This window comes from Aythya fuligula, chromosome 4 (genome assembly GCF_009819795.1).
Source record: "Aythya fuligula isolate bAytFul2 chromosome 4, bAytFul2.pri, whole genome shotgun sequence".
Lineage (NCBI taxonomy): Eukaryota > Metazoa > Chordata > Aves > Anseriformes > Anatidae > Aythya > Aythya fuligula.
The window spans coordinates 48,775,404-48,795,100 of NC_045562.1; the positions used below are offsets into that span (position 1 = coordinate 48,775,404).

The 19,697-nt window shown below is 49.4% G+C and overlaps 1 protein-coding gene across 2 annotated transcripts in view; it reads right to left on the bottom strand.

The window, feature by feature from the left end:
* The window catches only part of PDGFRA (platelet derived growth factor receptor alpha), a 34,866-nt gene extending 22,865 nt beyond the window's left edge, over window positions 1-12,001 (bottom strand). The window contains exons 1-4 of one of the 2 annotated variants that reach the window (XM_032185991.1): window positions 11,767-12,001; window positions 4,548-4,608; window positions 3,036-3,350; window positions 89-352 (exon numbers count right to left, since the gene is read on the bottom strand). In XM_032185991.1, coding sequence (XP_032041882.1) covers window positions 89-352; window positions 3,036-3,350; window positions 4,548-4,596 — 628 coding nt within the window. In that variant the 5' untranslated portion in view covers window positions 4,597-4,608; window positions 11,767-12,001. Of the gene's footprint in view, window positions 1-88; window positions 353-3,035; window positions 3,351-4,547; window positions 4,609-11,759 lie in introns of both variants that reach the window. The other variant, XM_032185993.1, reaches the window with a different exon arrangement.
* Window positions 12,002-19,697: the final 7,696 nt, after the last annotated feature.

Consider the following 19,697-nt stretch of genomic DNA (forward strand, 5'->3'; position numbering starts at 1 on the left):
CTAATATGACTCTACAGTGTGAGAAAAGAACTGGGCTGCACATTACTGCTTTTTTTTTATTATTATTATTATGAAAATAAATAAATACCTCTTAAAATATAGATGAGGAACACATCAGACTTGAACTCCACACCTTTAACCGTTGTTTTGCATGTGTATGATCCCGCAGGGAAGTTTCCTATGAAACCTCGTTTGTTGTCATAGGCAGCATAGACAGCCTTGTCTAAACTGTTAATTAAAGTCACTTGAGCATTTGGGTCACTTGTCCGACATGGGATAGTGGTGGAATCACCTTCTTCTACTAGGATGAACTGGTCTTCTGGTATGGAAGGAACAAAAGGCACGTCTGCGTCTGTAAAAAACAAGAGGTACATTTATACTACCTTGTTTGTTGGATGTCCATATGCAAGAACTGGATATCAATGACCACCTACAGGTCTTAACTGAAATCAGTAAAGTTCATGACTCCGCTTGTTCAGGGACTGCAGGTGAGGCATGCTAACAGCATCTCAGTTTTGCTTTCTGGTGTGTCATGTAGTGAGACATTTGACCTAAGCACAAAAGAGGAAAGGTCTCGGGCTCCTTCCTGAAAATTCAGGATGCAGAATTGGAAATGCAAAGGACTCCAAGAGAAAAAAAGCTAATTATTATTCTTCCCATTAGACCTGGTTCTGATATATTCCTACAGTTAGGGCAAAAGGCTATTAAGTGACACAAAGCATGAAAAATAACTAATGGGTATGAGAACATTTATGCAGTTTCTGGGGATTAAATTAAAGATGACTTCTCTTTCTCTGTCATAAACAACTCTATCAAAACATATATACAATGATGAATCTGGACTTACACATCTAATTTTTAGGAAAAAAGATTTTGTGCTCAAGTGTAACTTTCACTGCAATAAAAAGAACTGTAATAAAAATAAAGTAAAATTAATGTGTCAACAATATTTTATTGGAACAAATCACTCATCTTTTTCAGTTGGATTTTTTCTTTCTGTAATAGTAGCTGCCCCATAACCAATACACAAAGAAAAGAAAAAAGAAAAAAAAAGAAAAAAGAAAAAAAAACACTCTTAATAGCAAAAAGTAGAAATCAATTTTGGTGTTGCTTATGGCTAACACCATTAAAGCCACATTTCATCAAAAATACTTCAGGATACTTATCTTTATGCATATCTAACTTGTCCAACATTGCAGTTATGAGACATAGTTAATTATGGTCATAGCATGTGGTTTCCAGACTATGGTATTTGACCATAAAAAAGCAAACAAACACCTGGTAGTTTTAGTTCTTCAAAGTCAACAAAATGCTTGCCAACTTTCCTATCCAGCCAATCCAAAGTCTGAGTTCAAAACATAATTGCATAACATATCAAACATAAAAAGCAAAGCCCTTAAATTATCTACACTTGGCCATTCAGAATAAACAAATAATCTCTGCTAGCCTGAAGCTTCTGTGCAAAGCTTTATAATGAAATTTAATAAATAGCAATACAAATCCCTCCAACAATAGAATTTATGCTGCACTGGCAGGCTCTTTGTAGCAATAGTCCAAACACAGCCCTCTCTCCCAAACACACTGCCAACTCCATGTATTCATTTTCTCGATGTAATTTAAAACAGAAATGGGATTCACCTAGTTTGGTTTTCTCTGTGCTTTTAGTGAAACTGGGATATTGCATGAAGTCTCAGAGTAACCCTCCTTGGCCAAAGTGGGTTGCTGCCACCCATTGCCCTCCTAATTCATTGCAGGAAAAACAATTGTAAAGACAAAATTTATAGTGGAAACAGAAACATTCTCTATAATTTGGAGAAAAGGATATGTTTCTGCATTTATGACATCCTAATGTTCACTGAGTGGAAAAAATTACAGGGTGTCTCTGCTTTGCAAATGTGGTAGGCTGAAATCTAGAGGCATTTCAAAATCAAAACAAAATGCCCGCTTCTTGAAGAAATCTTCTGTCTTTTGCCCTTCTATCCTTTTACTGACTGAGTTACAAGCACACTTAACAGCAAGAAAATCTTTTGGTGATTTGGCTAAAGCTGGTTGGAAATTGAGATACATGTGCCAAACCCCGCAGCCTCTGCTGAAACCTCTTAGTGCTTCAAGAATGAATACAAATGCATTAAGTTTGTTGTGGGAAATGTAGAGAAAGTCTTGGAAGAATCGCTGCACTTGAATCACACATCATGAACTGCAAAGAATTAATAACACTGTAAAATAGCCTTTAAAAAGCCTCATTAGTCCTTCCTGCCCTTTTCCCCTTCCACAATCCTCCTTGCAGTTTCAGACATCATCTCCTTCACAATTTATTTTAGTTTTGCAGGACGATTTACAATCCCTTCTTTTCTCCTTCATTTCCTGCTCAGACTATTTACTGCAAATGTCATGGCTTGGTCTTCTCTGGCCCTGCTGTTCTGCCACTTATCCTCTGAACACCAAGGAAACATCCAGACAGCACTTTGCCAACGCAGCCAGCTGTGGCTCAGTCTGTGGTGCCTATTTCAGCCACAGAAAAATAAATAAATAAATATCTTGATCGATAACATGGGAATCCTTTAAAGGAATTGTCAGCCAGAACAAGGGGGTGGGAGGGCAAAGCTGGTGATAGGAACTTCTGAAGAGAAGGGATATCATTTCTTCTGTGTCCAGCAGATTTTCCACCACTACAGAGAAAGGTGGCACGAGGACTGGGAAGGCTGTGTTTACTTTGAAAATTATAGGGCACTGCAAGAAATGCTGTGTAGAAACACCATATTTTTAATCTTGCCTCAGACTGGTCAGCAGTAGCATTTCTCATTTCATCCTCCCTTGTAACAACTCCTTGTAACAGGACAACTCTGCTGCTTCCTGGGCCCTCTGCATATGTGAGCTTTTCCCCTTTCTCTTTAAATCAGGTTAAAAACAAGACCTGGCCTTCCCCACCTGGCGACTGTTTTAGTGTCAGATGTGGCACTGGTTTGGGCAACACGTGTCCCAAAATACAGTCACCTTGGAAAGTGGGTCAGTCACCCTGTGGCACCCCCACTTACCAGGCACATAGATGTAGATGTTCCTCCCCTCCACTTCCCCATCCTCCACTTGCGTGTGGTTGTAATAGCAAACATACAGGCCCGTGTGAGAGGCTGAGGCATTTCCTACTTCCAGCACTGTCACGAAGAGGCCACTGTTGTTCTCTTCATGTCTGATGTCTATCCTGTGGCTTCCCTCGGTCACTGGGTACTGCCAGCTCACTTCGCTGTCTCCGGAGCATTTGAGTGTGAAATTGGAATTGAGCTGTACAACCATTTCATTTCTGTTGGGAACAATAGTCGGCAGAGGAAGCTGGCAAAATGTTAGGAGCGGGCCTGGAAAAAGACACAAATAAAGAGCACATGAACACACAGCCCCTCCTCAGCACAGGGATGGGAGAGGGTGCAGAGTGGATCCAGAGCAGGCATCTTTATGGCCATTTCAGACGTGCTGACATCCCAGGAAATTTACCCTTGTTAAAAGCCAGAGCTGTTCCCTGTGGTGGGCAAATGGCCTCCCTTTGAAATGCTAAGCAGAGGAGTGTTTGCTCGCTGAGCCCTGTTTGACAACTCCAGAGGTGAAAGACAGAGGTGAAGTTAGGGATGGCTCCCAATCCACACCTCAGCTTCGCAGCCCCAAGTCCCAGCCCCAGTCCCTGACTCCCAGTTCGTGGGTACCCTACAAGCTGCGCTGCAGGTCCTTGCAGCAATGGTCAGGAAATCAGCAGGCCCATCAATTTGCAAGGAAGCCCACCGCTGAAAGTTGGAAACCACTTCCCAAGGCCAACACCTGCACTTTACATCTGGCTTCTATTTCGGCAAAGGGCCGGGGAAGGGGCCTACATCCAAAATTTGTGCATTGGGTCTACCTCTGGCCAAAATGTACAGAAAGTTTATAGCCAAATAAAACTGTAATTCACTGAACTAGATGTTGTAGATGGCACCACTTTTCAGATGCAATCTACATTTATGGGGTCAGATTTGCAAGCCTAGGTAATTTGTAGGTGGGCTGGTGCAGGTCCAAGTCCCAGAAGGAAAATGAGAGGGCCCACACCCTAGGCTCCTGAAGAAGAAAATGGGGAATTCACCAGGAAAACAGTGTGAAAGTGGGCCCTGCACGACAAAACAGCAGTAGGAGCCCAGGCTTTCTTTGAAACCAGTTTCTCACGTCTGCACGTGTTATCTCAACCCGCAGGGCCCTTTCTATATTTGGCAGCCCTGTGGCAAACCCTGCCCTCCCCTCCCAGCGCCATTCGCTCTGCAGATGTGGGCAGTGTGGTTATGTGGTGGGAAGGGGGAGGATGCTGGAGCCCACACAGGCAGCCCGGCTTGCTCCACGCTGCTGGAGGTGCTCCAGCATGCCAAGGGTGGGACAGCTGTAGGTAGACCTTGTCTTGGCATACCAAAGTGAAGGACAGAAAAAATAGAGGCTGGAGGCAGCAGTTTGTTATTGTGGACACAATGAAAGGAAACTTAAATACAGGTTTGTGAAGGAGCAGGGATGGGGAGGCTTAGAGGACTGAGGAATATTACCTGTGAGGAAACATCCCAGGATCAGGAATGTCCTTGGGGAAGTGCCCATCGCTACCAACAACTGAAACAGAAAGAGGGCAACACGGAGCCAGTTAATAAGCTGACAACAGATACAAGAGCTCACAGGACCACTGTCCAACAGTGCCCTTTGCTTGTACCCTCCCGAGGGCAGGAGTACCCCCAGGACCCCATCTCACACCCTCTTCCTGGTGAGACACCCGCCCACACCACCCACATGGCACGTGGAGCCGCAGGCAGACCACCAGCACGGGGAACACAGCCAAAGGTCCACAACCTCTTCTCCTCGCTAAGTTCTGGCCCACCCAGCTTTTGAATTTTGGAAATTACGCAGAGCACAAAGCTGGCACTTGCAGCAAAGAGCCTGCAAACAGCCCTGGTGCCCACTGCAGCACACAAAACTGAGCCCATGCTCCTACTTGGATGCTGCATTGAATTCAGTGGGGATGCAATGGCTATATGCAGTAAATTCTGACCTTTTAGTGGCTTGCAGCTTTTTTGGGGGGGGAGGAGGGGGGGAGAAACAGCATATTTAAAAGCTACTTTTATTATACATCACACAATTGTGAGTGATATTTTTGTTTTGCCATTGTACGTATGTATATATATAGCTTACTGAGCACAATACAATACAATAGTGTTTATTGCTTATTTAGCAAGAATTCCCTTGATCAAGAGACATGCTATTTAAAACATATGCTGAAATTTTCTAATGGAATAAATACATGACAGACTGCAGGCCAGCCATGCCATTAACTGAGAGCCTCTTCTCGCCAATAGTGTGAAAATCACAAGCTATTTGTGATAATTTCAGCTTTCAAACAAATAATCAGAAGGCATCAGTTGTGAAGAGGCAACAATGGCAACAACTCTGAATCTTTATGCTATCTAATCACATTTCTACTTAAACCCCTCAAGCAGCCTGCTAGGTAATTTCCAAAAGAGGAGCTCCTACAACCTCTGCTCCCATTGAGATCAATGGACATTTTTTGTTGACTTTAATAGCAACTGGATTTGGCCCAGAGCCAACATAGACTAAAAAAGGACCATACAGAAGAACCCGTAATCTGAAACACAGGCTAAAGAGTAAAATAAAGAATGATGTGCCAAAACAGAGACTAGTTTTTCAAAGGTTCTGGAGAATTTCTATTCACCCTCTGCTCCTGATTCTGAGATAGGAAAGCACGTAGGTGCATCCAGTTATGAAGACTATGCCGATGCCATATGGGAGCTAAATGATTACAACATGCCATGGGGTGCTTCTGAACCTGTCCCTCTTTCCTCCTGCGATGTGTGGAACAGACAGTGCTCTTTTGCAAAGCAAAAAGTATTTGATACTCCAATCAAACAAAAGGTCTCAGAAGCAGGATTAGAAGACTTACAAACTACCAGCCCCAAAACTTGTACAAACAACCTTGGAAATTCAGCTGACAACTTTCCAGCAGAGACAAACCATTTTGCCTGATTCTTCAATTAGCAATAATTGCCACGTGTTTATGTATCTGTCTCCTGTTGATAACAGACTCTCAAACATCAAAGAAGTCCATTTGTTTCAGCCTCCTTATTCATTTTTATCACATTTATATCCTGCAATATTTTTTTCTGATAAAGTGACCCACACTGTATATCTTTAAAGAATTTCCATCATCTGAATCCTAAGCTCCCAAGATCCACAAGACAATGTTACCCCACTGCCCACCAAATTTCCTTCAGCCTTTTCCATTTGAAAATAGGGTCTCTACCCCTACTGTGTTGTTTTCCAGACTATTCAATGCAAGTGATGCAACACAGAAAGAGAAAACACAAAGCTAATATCTTTTACACACCAGACTGCAGAAGGTCTGCTGAAGCGAACTTACACTGCTACAAAACTGTGTGAGGACTGAAGCCTGGTGAATAAACTGATGTAAATAGAGGTGATGGCATTTCCAAAGTGGTATTTGGAATTTGTTGCCTTAGTTGGGCTGCCATAGCAATCAGTAAGAACTGAGTGCCTCAGTCTACCCTTGCAGTTTAAAAAATCACAAGGATTTTCTAAATCTGCATTTCCCAACTGCCTACTCTTTCAGACTCCATAGCTTTGATCTTTCCTCAAGGACCTGTTAATCTCAGCAAGACCCAGAGCAACATTTACGCACTGTGAAAAACAGAATAATGTACTAAGGACTCATCATCATTCATACTCAAAATCTGTTTGAACTGGATTTAATTACATCATGCATCTGACTTTGGCATGCTGGAGTCAAGGTTTAACACAGAATTTAACACCTCTGTTCTGGGCAAAAGATAGTTTACTCATTCCCAAAACACCAAGCGTTTGCTGTTTATTTACCATCACTTTTTTTTTTTTTTTAAATACACTTATTTTGCTTTTTAACCTTCTTTGTGGCAGAGGAGCACTCTTTTTGTCCTAAAACACCCACATCTCAGCCCTGAATAAATACAGCAGGTTCAGTTTCTAGCATCACTACATTAAACCGAAAATTGGTGTAACCTTTGTGAAGCCAGTAGATTTATGCAAGTATTGGTAGCACGCATACAACGTAAGTTGGAGCCAACCTTAATTCCTTGCATACCTTGAACAGTGCTAGTTAAAATAGAAACATGGGAGTGCATAGTGAAAGCTAGATGATGCCACAGGGGTGTTGCCAAACTCTCTGCAGTGGAGGTTGATTGCCCAGGGTAAAACAATCATCACATCTGCTCTAATCACTGGGTTTTGAAAGGAACTGACTGAAAATTTGGTATCTCTGTTGTGTGCTTTAATGATAAAAAGAATCGGGAAAAGAACATCAGAAGAACTTTTATCAGCAAGGAGCCAATCTTCCAAACACTCACTGCCAAGTGCTGGCTTCCAACCAAGAGGGGTTTCATTGACTGCAGAGCAGAAGAGACAAAGTAAAATCAATATCCAAAAAACTGATGGAAATGTGTGTTTAGAAGATATTCCTAGGCGATTGCATGACCTAGACAGAAAGCATGGTGGCGGGGTAAAAAGAGCCATCCGTATATGTTTTTCATACTGCTGTAAATCAAACAAAAAACTCTTTCAAGATAGAAAACCGTCCCATCTACCAGCAGCCTGGAGACTGACAAACTCGTTTCCTGCCAAAGTAGTCACTGCACTTCATGCTCTTGGCCACAGGATGGCAATGTTGATCCACAGCAATAAGCCAGCTCTCTTGTCCAGCAGAAGGAAAGGCTGGTCTCCAGCGCGGCAGCTGGAAACTAAGCTAGGTCTTCTAAATCAACTTAAAATTAAATTTCTTATGTCTTAACTTCATGCGAATTTTCTGGGTTTTCTTCTTTGGAGAAAAAAGAAAAAAAAAGTAAAAAAAGTCCCTATTGCTCTGTATTTATATAAATTATATGATAGTAGGTGGATTGCAAATCTTGGCACGTAATGATGTGATTATCCTTGTTATGAGAGGGCTGGATAATTTCAGTGGAGGTTTTGTCTGAGTGGCAATCCGTCCTTCTGGGAAAACTGATCTTTTCCAGCAAGAGCAAAGGCTAGCCCAAGAGCAGAGAACAACTTTTCTTCATTGTGGTACATGTTACCGGCTGAATACAAAGGTTCAGTCAGGACCTCCTGAAACATTTCTTGGTTTGCAGTTCCCAAATTACAAACTTAGTTCTCCACAAAAACAAAGCAAACAGGAGAGCGTCTGATGGTTTCGCTGGGGAAAGGCATAAGTGACACAAGAAAATTTCTTCTTTGAAAAGTCCAGCATAAATGTTCTCCTAAAGAGTGGTTTGTTCCATGTCCCTTTGAGAGTGTTTGCATCTAGCATAGCCTGTGCATCTCTTCTGGGCTGTGCGGGAATAACTACACAGCAAGCTGAGTCTGTCTGGGGCTCCTGCAGCGGCTTCAGGCTCTGCAGGACACCTAGTGATGGCTGCCACAAGTCCGCCTTCCAGTCAGCTCCAATTCTTCAGCTTAAACCATCAGGACAAACCATAGGACTAGGAAACAGAGGTAGAGGGCAATTTACAAAGTCTAAATTTACTTAAACGACTTTCTGGTCTATCCCAGCAGATAGACAACACAACAGATACTTCCAAGGGTACATCTCACTTAGGTTCTCAGGATCAGGTCAGGAACTTCAGAGAACACCTCAAATCCCAACTTAGGTGCTCAGAAGTGGTGGATGGAAAAAACCACTCCATTTCTGTTGACCGCAGGAGTTAGGAAGCTCAGCCATTGCAATCTGTTCCCTTGGGTGTCTACGTGAAGCTTTATTGACTTGAAAGAGATGAGTCAAGCAGGAGAGCAAGGCAAGAGGGAGAGAAAGGATCGCTTGCTTACTTGCTTCCTTCTTTCAAATTATCAGCAATTCTTGCCAGCACCAAAAAAAAATGACCTTTCAGAAATCATTCTAGTTTTTAAAACGAGTGAAGCAAACATGTTCTAACAGAATTTTCAGCGTTCCCAGGCAAGAGTAACACCACTGCAGCCATCATGATGTAAGGATACAAGCAAGGCGAAGTTTCTATAGGGTTATCCATTTCACCCCTTTTCAGACCAATTGCTGCTGTTGGAAATAACCAACAGTAGGTCGGTTACAAAAAAAATAAATAAATAAAGGTTTGTGCAAGTCTTTTCTCTCTATATGAATTGGACTCAAATCCTAGCTTGATACTGCAGTACTGCAGAGAGGTATTTTATTAAAATATTTATTACTTCCTGCTTTCTTGAAACCTAATACCTATGTATTTGTCTCCCAGCCACATGAAGATCCCCCATACATCAAGGAGCAAATAAAAGCAGAGATGCCCATCGCAGTCCTGCTGGCACACCTTCTGCCATCCCCGCCTGGGGAGGAGTACCAGAACAAGGGGGCTCATTTCTAGGCAGCAGGAGACTGCCTGCAGGCTGGGAGAGCTGCTTTGCTTGCAGACTCCTGTGTCCCAGTGCTTTGTGCGGTCTCATTTTTCTTCAAACTTTTTTTTCCCCCCAAGCTTTGAGGTTGGCTAAACTGCTGTTTATCTGAGGGCTTCACAATGCTCTTTGTTAAGTGGAAACTGAAAATGAAGAGCCTTGCTGCAAGATCTTCCTCTATCTCATCTAGAAGTAAAAGGCAGATATCCGCAGCTCAGAGTTTGAGCCGCTGATGGCGGAGGGACCTTTGACGCCTCTCTCCTTGCTTTGATCCTGTCTCTGGCCCCGTCCGGGAACACTGAGTTAATGCAGCCTAGCTGGGCCCCCGGCCCTGGGAGATGCTGAGGGCAGCACCCCCGGCATCCCCCTGCTGGCTGCCCCCGCCTCACCTCTCCCCCGGGCAGCAAAAACCAGCGTGGGAGCATTAGCAAAAGGAGGCACAGCGGCGACCCCGTCGGGGATGCAGTGGGGACCCCATAACCAGACGGGACATGGGTGGGGATGGAGGGAGAGAAGAGGGGCACGTTGCCACTCTCCAGCCCCCATCCTCGGGGTTTTCCTCCCTGCTGCAGGGTGCCCAAGTGGGTGGCCCCGAAGGAGAAGGAAGAGGGGCGACCCCGAAGCCCCATCCAGCTCGGTTTATGTCTGTTAGAGCCGCTGCGGATCAGAGGCTGCCCGGGACACCGAGCAAACCTAGCAGAGACGGCAGCTCCCAGCCACTCCGCTGTTTGTCTAGGAAACAATAGAAAAGCCTTTGCCAAGCTGGAGCATTTTTTTTTTTAAACGCGAGGTAACCAAAAAAAAAAAAAAAAAAAAAAAAAAAAAAAAAAAGCGGGATGGGAGGGGATGGGGCAAAGCAAAGCCGTGTTTCTCTCCCGGGCTGCTCCCCGACGTGAGCTCCGGGCTTCTTCTCCTGCCCGCTCCACCGGGAGAGGCACGGAGCGCTCTGTGCCCCCCCGAGGGGGCGGCCACCCGCGGGGGGACAGGAGCTGTGCCCCGTCCGGGGCTGTGACAGCGACGTGCCCGTAGCCCTGGGGACGGCTCCGTCTGTCCCAAATACCCCGGGCGTGTGGTTTCGGGTCCCGGAGGCTCGCCGGGAAGCCGGAGCGTTTGCGAGATGCCGAACTGCCGTCGAGGGGCGCTGGGTGCGTGCCCCCGGCGAGGGAGGGGGCCGGGGCAGCGGCCCCTGCAGCCCGTCGGGACGCCCCCGGGGGCGGCAGCTGCTGCCTCGCTGGATCCGCCGCTGCTCGCACAGAAAAAAGCTGTCCAAGTCCTGTTCTCTGGAACGGCTCCTGGGCCGCTGGGTCCCCGTCCAAAAATGTTGAGCAATGCCGCAGCCAGCCAAAAAGCCATTTCCTACTTGCTCCTAGGACTTTTCCAGGGGACTCCAGCCTGGCAGAGGCTGGCGAGTTTGCAGCCTCCGCTCTTGACCAAATCCAAACGGTGGCCGCGAAGACTTCAGCCCCCCTCCGGGGGGCGAGGCGGCGGGCTCCAGCCGTCCGGCGGGGCGGGCGGCGCTCCCGGTGCGAGAAGGGGGCTGTAAGCTGGAGAGGCTCCAGGTACCAGTCCTGCCCGAGTTCAGCATCTTCACTTTCCGCTGAGACGTGGAAATAAAGCAAAAGAGCGGGGGGAAGGGGGGGGGGCGCAGGGATGGAGATGGGGTCGCCCGCGCAAAGAGGGGGTCGTGCGTGTCCCGCCTGGGCTCCCGGGGGGGGTGTTAAGGTGGGGAAGGGGACCTGAAAAAGGGAAGGTGGCGAAAAACAAAGGGTGGGGGAAGGGAGCGGAGAGCGGCGGGGTGAAGGAAGCGAGGGCAGAAGGTGGGGATGCGAGAAGAGGGGGAGCCGCCGGGTGCTACCCTGCCCTGCTTCCCATCCTCGCTGCGCGTCCCCCCCGCGCCCACCGGGCGGGCACCGGCGCTGCCATCGGAGCCCCGGCGGGGCAGGAATGCGGCACGGTGGCCCCCGCGGTCCCAATGTGTTTGTCATTAGCGCTGCCCGAGCTGCTGCCCGCTGCCGCCGCCGCCGCCGCCGCGCCCCGACGGCCCGCGGAGAGCCCGGTCCCAGCTCCCCGCCGCCCCCGGGGGCCGCCAGCCCCCGGCACCCCCGCGGGAAGGCGCCCCCGGAGCGGCTCAGCCGAGGAAAAAAAAAAAAAAAAAAAAAAAAAAAAAGGAAAGAAAAAGAAAAGAAATACCAACAAATGGATAAAGGGAGGGAAAAATAAAAAAAAAAATGGGAAAAGAAAAAAAAATGAGAAAAATGGGAAAAAGAAACGGGGGAAAAGGAAGGAAAAAAAATGGGGAAAGTGCCCCTCACCTCTTACCTTCTCCTCTCCAATCCGCAGCTATAGTCCCGCAGATCGTAAAATATCCAAAATATGTCCACGTCTTTTGTGACTTTCCCCGCTCAGCCGCGCTCCTTCCCTCCCGCTCGCCCTCCCTCCAGACCCGACTGCAGCGGGCTCACAACCCGCGCCCCGTAATTGATTCAATGTTATAGTCCATCCTTCCAAAACTAATCATTTGCTTTAAGTAAATAGCTGTCAGGAAATGAAGCCCCCCTCCGGCCCCTTCGCAATAAGAGCCGCCCTGGCTCGCCCGGCGCCCCCAGCCCCGCGGCCGGAGGCGGGCGCAGGAGGGAGGCTCTTACGGAGGCAGGGGGGCCAGTCTCAGCCTCCAGATTTCAGCAGCCTCGCAGGGGAGGGGGAGGCTGGCCATATGGCAGGGGGGGAGGAAAAGGGGGGAATCGGAGAGTTTTGCACTGCGGGGGCAAGGAAAAAAAATATAAAGGGGAAAAAAAAAAAAAAAAAAAAAAACTTTGGTGAAAAGTCAGAGGGCTCCCAATTTCGTGAATGAGCCTCCTCCCTCAGCCCCACCAGGACGGTGGGTCACGGTGTGGGGTTACGGACGGGGAGATGGAGCTGGAAACGAATTGGCGGCTTCCTCGTGTCCTTTGTGCGCTCCTGAGCGCGGGCACGGGGCGCAGAGCAGCACGGAGGGCTGCGAGGCAGCCAGAAGCAGGAGGCACCGGGCGAGAGGGGCAGAGCCGCACCGCTCGGGTTTATGAATGAAAGCCACAACGAAAGGCAGCCGTCGCCGGGAGCCGGCCGCCCCAAACCCTGCTGCTGTGCCGGGAACGGGGAAGCTCTTCTCATCCTCTGTGCCCTCGGCCCGGCCCGTCTGAGCTCGCCCGGAGCCCCGACGGCTTTAGCCGGGGACCTCCGCCTCGCCGTGGCGCCCAGCGGTGGCCGGGGAGGTGGCGGGGGCTGCCCCCGTCGCCTCGCTGCGGGGTCCCGGAGCCGAGCCCGGCGAGCGGGGCGATGCTGCGGCCGCGGGAGAGGGGGCAGTGCAGCCCCAGGAACCGAGCGGGGATGGAGGCCCCTGCCTCCCGGGAGGGCTCCGGCCTCGGAGCCGAGCCCCCGGGCTTCTCCCCGCTTCCTCCCTTCCCGCTCTGGCCCGCCTCCCTCTTTTTTTTTTTTTTTTCGTCTTTATTATTATTTTTTTCCGTTTAGCGCCAAACAAAAGTTTTGTCCTCAAAGTCAAGCGGCAGGATGCGGTGGTTTTTCTCTCTCCCCAAACCAAGGAGAGCTAAGCCTCCGGAGCGAAGATGCCCCGAAGGGAGTGGGGGCAGGCAGGAGAAGAACAGCGTGCTCAGGCTGAGGGCCCTGTGGCGAGGCTCGCAGGGTCCCCAGCCTTTTTGCACGCTCTCCACTAGTGCATCCTCAGCTCGGGTGAGTGCACAACCCCGCTATTGCTTCCACATGTTCCTGCAGGAAACCAGCGGAGTCAGATCCCTGGTCGGAATGCTAACAGGATACCGTAATGCTTGTGAATAAACAACAGGCTGCGAGTGAGTCAAAAGCACAATGAGGAAAAAAATAATAATAATAAAAAAAAAAATGAGTACACCCGGGTGTTCTCCACCTGGGGGGCGAGCACAGGCAGCAGCCCGGCCCCCCGAGGTTGTGCAGGACGAGCCCCGACGGGACGGGAGGGCTCCGGGCAGGGTTCAGCTCCGCGAAGATGTGCGGGAGCCGAAAATGCGTGAGCTTGAGGCCGTGCGGGACTCGGGCTGGCACCCAGGAGCCTGCTTTGACGGGTTTAAGGATGGAGGTGATGCCTGGCGAGGGACCGCCAGCATCAGCCGTGGCGCCCGCTCAAGGAAAAGAGCAAAAGGAAGGGGAGAAGGCGCTCTCTGTTTGCAATTACCTGCCTCATTTGAATAATGCCTTCGTAGTGATCATTATCGAGCATTCGTTAACGGCTTCCACGTGGGATCTCACAAAAACGAGCACAGAATAAAACCAAATCGCGGAGTCGGGACGGGAAAAAAGCTGCGGGCGGGGACCCCGGCGGCTCCTGCGGGGCCGGGCCGGGGGCAGCGGGGCCGCTTTCCCCGACGTGGCTCCCCCTTCCCCGCCCCGACGGCAGGGGACGAGGGGCCCCCTGCCCGCGGGAGGAGCCCTGGAGCCTTCTCGGGGCCGGTCCCCCCCTCCCGGTGCCGGCGGTGCCTGGGGGGTGTTTGAAATAACCCCCCCGGGACGGCTCCCGAGCGCTGCCCCCGCCCCGTGTGGCGCAGGGGGGTCCCGTCCAGGGGCTTGGGGTTAGCGAGAGGACAGGCTGGGGGTGGGGGGATTTACACCACGGCAGCCCCCTCCCCTCCCAGCCCCTCTCCCCTCCCCCGGAGTGCTGCAGCATAAGGCATCCTGCATGTTTATGTGGCAACAGATGGAAGCCGCACGTCTTAAACAACCCGGGCTGGAGCCTCTGCCGCCTGTTACTCTCCCAATCTGCAGCCCCCCAACGCCCCCCAACACCCCCGGGGGGGCGGTCGCGGTCCCGGCTCCCTCCCCGGTTCTGCAGCGCCCGCAGGCTCCGGGCGGCGGGCACCGACGGGGCGGCTCGCTCCGGTCCCGGGAGCTTGCGGGGGGGGGCTGGGAGCTGAGATTTTGGGCTGGGAGGGAAGGCAGGGATGGGGCTGAGAGCCGTCAGCCACGTTTTAGGGATGCCCGGTGCCGGCTGAGCTCTCCCGTAGGCACAGCGCCGCTCAGGAGGACTGCGACACCCCTGGATGCACACCTCTCCGCTCATTAGTATTTTTCTATTTTTCTAAAATTTTAATTTATTTTTTAAATTTATTTTTCTAAATATCCATTCAATGCATAGCTCTCGGGCCCGGCCGTTTCCCGAGCAAAACACCGGCCTAAGCCACGACCATCGAGAAGGGCAGCTCCGGCCAGGAGCAGAGCCCCGACAAACCCCGAGAGAGGGGGAATACCGAGCGGGCTCTCCTTGCTTATGTCTGTAAATCTGTGCCCCGTCTGTCGCGGAGGGAGGAGAACACAGCAGCGGGACAGACGGGGACAGACGGGGGGCACAGCCGGGCTCCGCCGAGCCCAGCCCCGCCGAGGGAGATGCTCGGCCCTTGCAGACGTGTCGCGTTTACAGCCATGGCGGGGATTTTTTGATTTTTCTCTTTTTCCACAACTCCCTCGTTCTGTTTGTCCAACATCGGCTGTCCCCGAGTAGCAGGGATCCCGTGTCGGTGGGCGAGCAGGGAGCCAGACAAAAGAAATAAACCTCTGCTCCCCGCCACCAGCCTCCCCTCCCGTCCCTTTATTTTCATTCACCCCGGGGTGGCTTAAGGCAGTGCCCCGTGCCCGTCGGGTTCCCTCTAAGGCCTCTGCTGCTTCGACGTCGAATTGTTTTGCTTTCACCGTCACATTTGGCTTTTGACGTTCAAAGATGGCAGAACAAGCATGGCAGCCTTATTCTTTGCGGTGGATCAAAAAAAAAAAGAAAAAGAAAAAGAAAAAGAAAAAAAAAAAGCTTTGTTTTCCCTGCTTTTTTTTTTTTTTTTTTTTTTTTTTGTCTTATTCTTTTTTGGGAGGGATTGGGGCAGCACAACCAGGCTGCTCCGGTCCTAACTCGGTTTAAGGGTGGGGTAATGGGCCGGGAGCGGAGGCAGCGGGCGGGACGCTAGAGGGCACCGCAGCCCGCGGGAGGAGCGGCCGGGCAGCGCCAGCCACCGGGGGCACACGGCTCCCCCCCTGCACCGGAGGAGCGCTCCTTACACAGATTCCCCCCCAAAAAAATAATAGTTAGCAGCCGCCCTCCCCGTTAGCCCACAGGAGAGGGCAGCGCTGGGTGCGCGCCTGTGTCTTGCAGGCGGGGGGGTGGGGGGATGGTTTTCTTTCCTAAATATAACCCGCGAGCCCTAGGAGGAGTTCAGTGGGGCACGGCACGCCCCGCAGACGCTTGGTTTCGCTGTTCGCAGTTAAAGAATCGGCAGGGTTTTGGCGATGGGGAAGCGAGGATCCGAGCATTGCATCCCTGCGGGTCCAGCAGCAGCCCCGCGGCGAGCAGAGCTGCGAGAGCAGGTCCTCCCTGCCACAGACGTGGGGTTTTCCCCCCAGAAAATCAAAGGACCTCCTCCTCCTCCTCCTCCAGCCCAGGTTTGATTTCGATCCGTAACTCCTTAGGCCATTATCTTTGCCTTTGTTCTTTCAAACCGCAGCAATTAATGGATTACAGCAGGACACAGACACAGCCAAGCCAGGCGGCTCTGTTTCTCTGTCTAGTTACTGTTGGTGCCAGCTTTACCCCTTCGGGCTGGTGTCCTGAGATCTGCACAGGACAGCTGGCTGGTCCCTGGGCCGCCCAGGACACAGAGGTCACCATCCCCAGTGGTGTGGTAAGCACAGCCAGCCCAGGTCCATGCCAATGTCAGTCCCCACATATGCACGGGCTGACCATGTGCACAACACATCACTGCCATGGGCAAGGAAGAGCCAAGGTAGGCTGAGCATCAGGAGGTGCCCAGCTCTGGAGGGACCCCACAGGTCTGTCCAGTGACTTGAATCACCCATGCAGTAGACACAGGTTGTCATATTTCTGCTTCATCCTGTGATAGGTTTTCCTCTGGTGCTTAATGTTTTGACAACACATCCCTTTGGAACAATGTGCTGTAGAATAACTGAAGCTAAGGACAAGGTTTTGGAGATATAATTGACTTTACAAAAGGATTCATCTCTTCCCTGGATGTTTTTTGCTCTGAAATACCATGACAACAAAGCACTCTCCCTCTGTTTTCGTAGCACGTAGAGATCCTGAGCAGGGGTCTCACTCATCCCGCGATTCAACTCGTGTCATCAGTTGCTTTCTTTAGTCGGGAGATAGGAGGGACCGACACACTGAACAGCCAGGGGAAATTGTTCTTCTCTTTTCTGTCGCTTCTATAAATGACTAATTGGGCTTTTCCTTTTGTCTGAGGTCAACAGGTTTTAGCCTGTACCTCATCTCATTCTCCAGGGAGTACTTGCTGCTTCAGTTACATGTTTATTTGCCTGTCCATTGTCGAGAGTCCTTTAGGGTACTCAGTTATTTGCACTTCACTTGAGTGGGGTGGCCGCAGAGGGAGAAACGAGAAAGTGAAATGAGAGGAAAATACAGGCACAGGTCAGTTCCCGGCAGCTGTGGACAAGAAATGACGGCTCAGGCTCGGCTCATACCGGGGAGATCCAGCATGACTCAAGAACAGGGCTCATGGGGTGGGTTTGGGTCCTTGGACCGCTGGCTGTTGTACTCAGACAGCCCTGGTCTTAACCTAAATTATCTTACAAAAAAAAAGGGTCTAATGTGGAAACCGGGACAGATTCTGCATCATGTAAATCTGGTGTAATTCCAACTTCAAGGGAAATATTCCAGATTGAATCTGGTATAATTAAGATTAAAAATTGGCTCTGGAAGTCTTTTCTTTGGCAATAAAGTTAGAGAAGTACTGTGAAGAAAAATAATTCAAACCAGAACATTGTTTCAGTGCTCTTTTAAATAACATATGCTATAGGCGCTTTGAAGGCATTTGTTCTCCATGGCAGCAGTATTTTAAAACTTTCACTTTGGCTCCACTAACCGAGTTAACCCTTGAGAAACAAGTGTGTTTAAAATAGGCTACATACAGAGACACCATTTTGCAGAACATTCTCCAAATAACAGTAATTTTAAAATATCTTTTAGAGTGATATGATTGCTGCTGTGGCAATGGCAAGCTTCCTAGTGAGGATGAAACCATGCATTCACAAAGCAGGCAATGCAATGAGTCTGTATTTATACCTTACTTGTCATAGTGTTGTTTTTTCTTCTTTCCTGGTGAAAACGTTGCTATCTGAATGCTAAACTCAACACACCAAGAAGGAGCAATTTCAGAAGGCAGTTGTTTAGTGTCTCTGGGAAGCAAACTCTGAACGGAGTCCCTAAAGGAATAGAGGAAAACTGAAGACCCATAAATTACTCGGCATTTTTCTAGCTCCCATGAATAAGATGACAAGCTCTCCTCTAATAGTCACTGTGTCCAGTGCCACTTCATTTGTGGGGCCTGTGTCCCCTGTAGAAGTGATTTCACCATAACTTTATTGCAATTGCTGAGGAGGTGCTGGTGCTTGCTTTGTGTAGCTGGGCAATTTTTCCAGGTCTGGCATTCAGCCCCAATGGAATCACGAGGTCTGTCATTCCTATAGTGGTCCCAGATTTTCACCACAGGTTAATCAGATCTTTCTTCAGGGTGTGGAAAAAAAAAAAAAAAAAGAGGGGAAAAATAAGAATCAGCTGTGTCTGTCTTTGATTCCTTGTGGCATATAAATAATATGTCTTTGGAAAACGTGTTTTCCACTTTTTAAGTGGGGTGGGGAAGTAGGAGGGGTTAAATCTTTCAAAAGCACAGGAACACTGAGCCTTGTCACCCCTGTTTTTTTGCCAGAGGACCCCTTGTTGAACCAGCAAACGAGGATCTCACAATAACACTGACTCTTTCTCTGGGCAATTTTTCAAACCACTTGATGAGCAGGTTCATAGGGCTAGGGAGCAGAGAGACATGTCCTGCCCCAAACCTGCTGCTGCAAGGAACTGAGCAGCCGTCCTCCCACCACCCTGCATGGGTGCCCCGGAGGGAGGCAGGGAGATGGAAAACAAGCACAGAAGAGACCAGACACAGCCCCGAATGGACCTGCAGATGGGGCCCATCTGAGGTTTCTTTCAGAGAAAGTGAATTGTGGGATAATCCCTCACCTTTCTGGCCCCTACTCCCGTCCGTGTTTTGCTTCCTTTGTCTCAAGATAACAGGCTAAGTGCTGAAGGAATAGTGGTAAGGACACAAAAAAAATGCCTAAATCAGAGCAGTGCTCTTTGCTGGCTCTTTTTGCCAGTTGAGGACACCACAGAAAAGGAGTAGGGTAGGAGCAGGTCACTTCACCCCTATTTTCTACTTTCACGGTCAAAGGGAATAGAAACGTGCTCTCCTCAGTGTCAAGAGAATTCAGAATTTCCTCTCCCTCTCGTTTTGTGATGGGAAAAAACATTTGTGCAGCCAAAGTAAATCCAAATAAATTCTTGCAATTCCTATCCGTCACCAAACTTCTATTTTCTCTTCTTAGTTATTTTTCTCCCAATGTTCTCTACACTACTATAAGAAAAAGGTGTCATTTAAATCCACACCTCTATGAAACCTTGTGGGGATCACCTCATTAAGAAAGCCGCAAGCAGAGTCTCAGGAGGTCCAAATGAATCTATGATGCCTGCTACGATTACTCTTTTCCGAAACATAGTAGGGTTTAGTCAACTTGACAATGTGAAGGGTTCGAGGAAATGCTTTCCTCCAGAAACATCAGCAGCTGTACAGCTGGGGGCTGATCAAAACAGCACTCGGAAGTGTCACTGCAGCCTCTGCCGTGAACGGGAAAGTCAGAGGCACGCAGTTCTGCTTACGGGAGGTTAAAATATATAGGTAGTTAGACAGCTTGGGTGGACAGAAGCCATTGTAAATATCTGAGGAGTCGAGTGCCTTTTTTTTTTCTGGGAGACAAATGGTCCCACAGCCCACTTAGCACCTGCCAGTGCCCCTCAGCTGCCCTTTGCCCCGTGGGGCTGCTTGTTCTGACGGCTTCTAAAGCTCTCCCGGCTTCAAATTCCTTCTCCGTATGTTGGCTTTTTTCATTGCTGCCTATCCCAATATTGACTTAGGAAAGAAGGGGAGTTAAAAGTAGCCAGCTCCTGTGCTGCCTACAAGACCTTCTGCCTAGCTTTGCTTTAGGCCCCTGAATCACAAACATTGGCTTAAGCTACCATTAGCATCTGAATGGAGATAAAGGTCGCAGGAGAAGCTAGGGTAGGCAGCTACCTCGTGCAAGCATCACCCCTCAATTATTTTGAGGAGTAGAAGAGAAGCAGGATCACAGCAGAGAATGTTTGCATCCCATTTCAG